Source organism: Trichechus manatus, unplaced genomic scaffold, assembly GCF_000243295.1.
Source record: "Trichechus manatus latirostris isolate Lorelei unplaced genomic scaffold, TriManLat1.0 scaffold00090, whole genome shotgun sequence".
In the NCBI taxonomy this organism is placed as follows: Eukaryota; Metazoa; Chordata; class Mammalia; order Sirenia; family Trichechidae; genus Trichechus; species Trichechus manatus.
The window spans coordinates 3171172-3177010 of record NW_004444026.1 but is presented as its reverse complement, the minus strand read 5'-3'; the positions used below and the strand labels follow the sequence as shown (position 1 = coordinate 3177010).

The 5839-nt window shown below is 42.5% G+C and overlaps 1 protein-coding gene across 2 annotated transcripts in view; it reads right to left on the bottom strand.

Annotated features, from left to right (window-relative positions):
- Positions 1-5529, bottom strand: part of VDAC3 (voltage dependent anion channel 3) — a 15059-nt gene extending 9530 nt beyond the window's left edge. Inside the window, exons 1-3 of one of the 2 annotated variants that reach the window (XM_023736650.1) lie at positions 5305-5529; positions 2749-2817; positions 1462-1511 (exon numbers count right to left, since the gene is read on the bottom strand). In XM_023736650.1, the coding sequence (XP_023592418.1) occupies positions 1462-1511; positions 2749-2815 (117 nt within the window). In that variant the 5' untranslated portion in view covers positions 2816-2817; positions 5305-5529. The remainder of the gene's footprint in view (positions 1-1461; positions 1512-2748; positions 2818-5304) is intronic. The other variant, XM_023736651.1, reaches the window with a different exon arrangement.
- Between the last annotated feature and the right edge of the window lie 310 nt (positions 5530-5839).

Here is a 5839-nt window from a genome sequence, read left to right as displayed (position 1 = left end):
CGTATCTACTTGAGCTAAGAGGCACACTCCTCACGAGTATCACTTTATGTCCCACAGTCCAGTCCAATCCCTGCCTGAAGAGTTGGTCTTGGAAACTGTTTTAGTTCTGGGCTGATAGAGAATCCAGGGGCCATGCTTTCCGGGGTTCTTCCAGTCTCAGTCAGACCATTAAGTCTGGTCTTTGTACTAGAATTTGAGTTCTGCACCCCACCTTTCTCCTGCTCCATCCGGGACTCTCTGTTGTGTTCCCTGTCAGGGTGGTCATTGGTGGTGGCTGGGCACCATCTAGTTCTTCTGGTCTCAGGCTGATGAAGTCTCTGTCTCTTGGGCTAATACTTTCCTTCTGTCTTTGGTGTTCTTCATTCTCCTTTATTCCAGGTGGTTGGGACCAATTGATGCATCTTAGATGGCCACTTGCAAGCTTTTGAGACCCCAGACGCCACTGCCCTGAGATAATCTTTAAACCTTAAACCAAAAACATCCCCTGAAGTCTTCTTAAAACCAAACAATAGTTTAGCTTAACTAGTAAAGAATGTCTGCCTTGGGCATTACGCTCTTTTAAGATCTATCTATGGAAGAACTACAGCCAGAATGCTCATTAGAAGCGAGGACGGCTAAACTTCGTCTCACATACTTTGGACATGTTATACAGGAGGGACCAGTCCCTGGAGAAGGACATCATGCTTGGTAAAGTAGAGAGTCAGCGAAAAAGAGGGAGATATTCAATGAGACAGACTGATACAGTGGCTGCAACGATGGGCTCAAGCATAACAACAATCATGAGGATGGCACAGGACCAGGCAGTGTTTTGTTCTGTTGTACATGGGGTCACTATGAGTTGGAACCGATTCAATGGCACCTAACAACAACAAGATCTATCTATATGGGATCAAACTGACAATAGCAGCTTCAAAAATTAGACAGGAACCATAAGGGACAGTGAGTTTATGTTAACGGGGGAGGAACAACTCAGAAAAGGAGGGTGGGAATGGTTGTACAACTCAGAGAACGTAATCAATGTCACTTAATTGTAAAAATTGTTGAACTGGTGTATGTTCTCTGTGTATATTCTCAACAACAACAAAATGAAATAAATTACAAAAAACAAAAATCTCGCATGAACCCATTATAACGGAAGTAAAATTTCTAGTGTCCATGTGCATATTCATGAAAATATAAAGATATGTCAAGGGTCAAAAATATATATTTTATATTTTACGGGAGTAAGACTCAGAATACTCTTATAACAAACACCTAAGTTCCCTCAAAATTCAACCTGATTATCTACGGGTTTAACTGGCTGAGTAAGGACGCTCACTGAAATATGAGAATAGGATAAATCTGTAGGGAAGACAGCACAGTGTCAAAAGTATACTGTTTCACATAACTAGCATGAATAATGGTTTTTAAATAGGTGTCTCTCATTAGGTTACATCTATTAAAAAAATATTAGGTACTCACCACTCCACTACAAGACTTGGTTTTTAGGTCGATTTTGACCATGCCAAACCCTAGACACACACACAAAAACACAGTAATGTACAAAATGTGATGTCCAGTCCAATTTTTGCAACTCAGAAATTAAGAAAATAGTCTGTAGTATCTTCCACATAGAAAATACATAGTACTCTCATTAGTTGAGAGTTCCATAAGAAACTGGATTATAACTAAATAAGTATAACTTTTAAGCACTCCAAAACAAATAAACACATATTTAAAAATATAAGTTAAAAACAAATGAATGAAAGGAATATGCATTACTCCAAGAACCAATATTACTAGAAGATATTATGCCGATATATACACTAGTTTAAAATATATTACTGATTAATAAGAAATCAAATGTGTTCGGCATAAAAATTAAGAATTTAAAGATTAAGTTCTAAAAAACTAAAAATAAATGTGTATTTGGGATCAATGAATATATATTACTTCAAAGAAGTCAAAAGTTCTATCTTTACTCTCATAAAAACACTGCCATTATTTGGAAGGGAAAAAAGTACTCCCTGCTTTAACTGTCCCCAGGACTAGCCAAAGAGGCATAGACATTATAGGTTTACAGTATTTTATATTATAGATAACATTATGCTTGTTAAGGGACTCTAAAGGAGCCCTGGTGGCACAGTAGTCAAACTCTCAGTTGCTAACCTAAAGGTTGGCAATTCGAACCCACTCAGCAGCTCCACAGGAGAAAGATCTGGTGATCTGCTCCCTTAAAGATTCCAAAACAAAAAACCAAACCCGTTGCCATCAAATCGATTCCAACTCATAACGACCATACAGGACGGAGTACAAATGCCCCACAGGCTCCACTGCCGACCTTTTGGTTAGCGACTGAACGCTTAACCACTGTACCACCGGGGATCCTCCTTAAAGATTAAAACCAAAAAAACCTGCTGCTGTCAAATCAATTCTGACTCACAGCAACCCTACAGGACAGAGTAGAACTGTCCCATAGGGTTTCCAAGGAGCAGCTGGTAAATGCAAACTGCTGACCTTTTGGTTAGCAGCCGAGCTCTTTAACCACCAGGGCTCCTCCTTAAAGACTGCAGCCTAGAAAACCCTATGGGCAGTGCTACTCTGTCACATAGGATCTCTACGAGTCAAAACTGACTCAACGGCACCTAACAACAAAAACAAAGGACTCTACATCTAAAAAATGAAGCCTACTAACCTGTTAATAGTTATCCCTTTAAATCACTAATCCTTAAAACCCCAAAGATGGAAATTTACAATAGCATTACTTACCATATCCTTTGTTGAAGACATCCTTGGCAGCCTTCCCTAGGTCACAGTAAGTCGGTGTGTTACACATATCTTATAAAGAAATGTGGGGACAAAGGAATAAAAATGACCATTTAGTATTTATTCAACCACAGTTTTTCAACATTTCATCCTTGGAGAAGTATACAGTTTTCTCTTCCTTTGCATCATTAATGCTTATATCCTAATGCAATCAAAGTTGAGAGGGCATTAAGTCCTTATAAAAGAGCTTTCCAGAACACTGAAGAAGAAAAAGGTTTTCCCATGAGAGTCACAGAGGACATCTTCCTGAGTACATCAAAGAAAACAAAGTTCTCACAGGCTGGAGGAGATGCTTTGTTAAACTGGACTTCTTACTTTTAAAAAATATGCAAAATTCACCTTAGAAAAACCTTTCTCAGGCTGTGATAAAAGCCAAAGAGCAATATATGGAACAAGGTAAATATTTTAAGGAACTGTAAGAATAGGTGGAAACCCTAGTGGTGTAGTGGTTAAGAGCTACAGCTGCTAACCAAAAGGTCAGCAGTTCGAATCCACCAGCTGCTCCTTTGGAAACCCTGTGTGGCAGTTCTACTCTGTCCTATCGCTATGAGTGGGGATTGATTCGATGGCAACGAGTTTGGTTTTGGTTTTTGACAAGAATAGATGCAAACAAAATCCTTTTCGTTAACATTTTTGCTTCTCTGAAATTCAGTTCTTAAAATCAGAAACTACCATACTAACTGAAATGTATCCACTCAGAATATGCCCTCTCTCCAAGCGCTTCTTAAATGAAGTGCTGTAATCATACCCATTAACCAGAAATAGGATGGATTCTACCTACATAATCTGTTTACCAAAAATTGGTGTAAATTACAATGCTAAAGCCTTCAAAAATCCAAGATGCCTTCACTTTTCATCTTGCCTACTTAGTATTCAGCCAGCTTGTCTACCACCAATATGACCCTCACATCAAATTCGCAGCAGCTATCAACATTTCAGAACATACCATTCCTTTACCCTCTCTGTATACTGGAAAATCTTTTCCTGCAACAGCTTCTGTTGTTGCAAACTCCAAAGCCATGTCTAACAAATTATAGAACCACCTCAAGTAGCCACATTAGCCTGATTTACTATGTCATTAAAAAGTTCAGAACACCAGGTAGCCTTTGCAACTCCTATGCCTAAACCATCTACATATTCAAACTAATATTTATTTATATTTAGCCTAGCTCTTAATCTGGCCTTCTGCTAAGCTTCTACCTACACCATCATACCTGAACATGACGTACACTTATGATGCACTTCTCAACTGTGAATTTATTTAAAATTTGTCCTGTAACCTAAACCAGTGAAATGACAGTATGATATAAAGTTATGAGGAAGGAGATTTTACATATTCAGTATAAATGCACTGACTCACATAATCATAAAACTTCGCTCAGCAGCTACAAGGCTTCAGAGTTCACCTCCAGAGTAATTATTTTATGGTTCAAACCCTTGTACTCGAATGATCAATTTACATATTTCCAATCTGATGCTATTACTCTTTATTATCACAATTTGGAAGGAAAGTATAGAAAAGCAGGCACTACATATTCAAATAGAAATGTTAAGGCTTTACATTCTGGTTTTTCTTCTACCGCGAAGAGGAGGAAAAAAAAAAAACACTAAAATGTTCAGAAGCACCCATATGTATAGGGGCTAATTACAATCTTTTAGTATTTTGCTTTGTTATTTTTTTCAAAACCACTGCCAGATAATTTGAAAAAACCGCGTAGCAGGTTTAGTTCACCTAATTATCTTAATTCTGCCTATTTTTAGGTTACTTTTTCAGGCCCATGATTTTGATGGGAAACGCACTGCTGGTATGATCAAGCAAAAAACGAGATGACCTCATGTTACTCGATAGTACAGTCACATATTTCTATTAGCTCCACAAATGCACTTATTGTTTGTAGATATGCACAAATGCACCGGTGTTGCATTAGATGCAGACGGGGGTGGTGGGGAAGACGTTAACTGGGTAATACTGCTTTACACAATTACTAACTTGACAGTCAGCAAAGAGCTCTTTTTTGTTCCTCGTTTCTTTCTAAATTGCTGCACAGCATCCTCCCTTGGCCGCAAGGAGTGGAAGAGCTCCCCTGATGTTTAATAACAATTCCAAAGAGGAAGCTGGAAACGGGGGGACGGGTTTGAAGTTCGAGGGTCCAACTTCCCTAGAAATCAATCTTTCTAGCCTGACGCCTGGAAAGAAAGTCCTGTCCCGACACCAGACGGAGGAAAGGTCGAGACTCTGCGCTCACAGCACCACCCCTCACCGCCAGGCTCCATCACCTGAGGCGGCAAGCGGAGCAAGGTCCCTGACAGGGAGCAGCGCCCCCTCTGCCCTCCGCTGCCCGGCCGGCCCGCGCCGCTCTCGCGCCCCGTTACACTGCTCTGTCCCTCCTGAACCCTCCGTTAGGTGAGTCTCTCGTCAAGTCCCCTGCTACGTCGCGACGCACCGCTCCCCCGGCTCCTCCGCCGGTTGCGCCGGCCGGCGGCCTCCGCCCCTCTCACCTCCAACCACACGGCCTGTCTCCGCTCCACCAGGGCAAGCTGAAGGTCTTCTTCAAACCAACGCTGTCCGCGCCTGCGCGACCTCGCTCCCCCGGCGACGCCTGCGCGCCCCACCTTCTGCCGACCCGCGTTTGCGCCTAGATGTCCGGCGGGGTTCGCTCGCGGCTGGTCTGGGCGGGGGAGAGAAACAGCTGGGGCGAACAAACACCACCAACTGTCTGGCTCCGTGTGTGCGCGTGCGCAGGAGAGCCCAGCGCACAGGTGGCTGGGCGGGGGGCGGGGGACTGACGTGGTGTTGGAAAGGACGAGGGACCGCACTTTGCCCCGGGAAGGGGCTTCCTCTCGCGAGAACGCCCGAAGGCTACTAGTTACTGTTACCATGGGAGGGGCCGCGGGGAAGGCGGGTGGAGAAGACTGATGGATGCCCCTGGTCTGACGGGTCAGAACCAGACCGTTTCATTCTTGGGCAGATGCCTTTGCAGGTCTTTATGGGAATTTCATCTCAGACAGACCAGAATTCAAGAATGTGACCCTT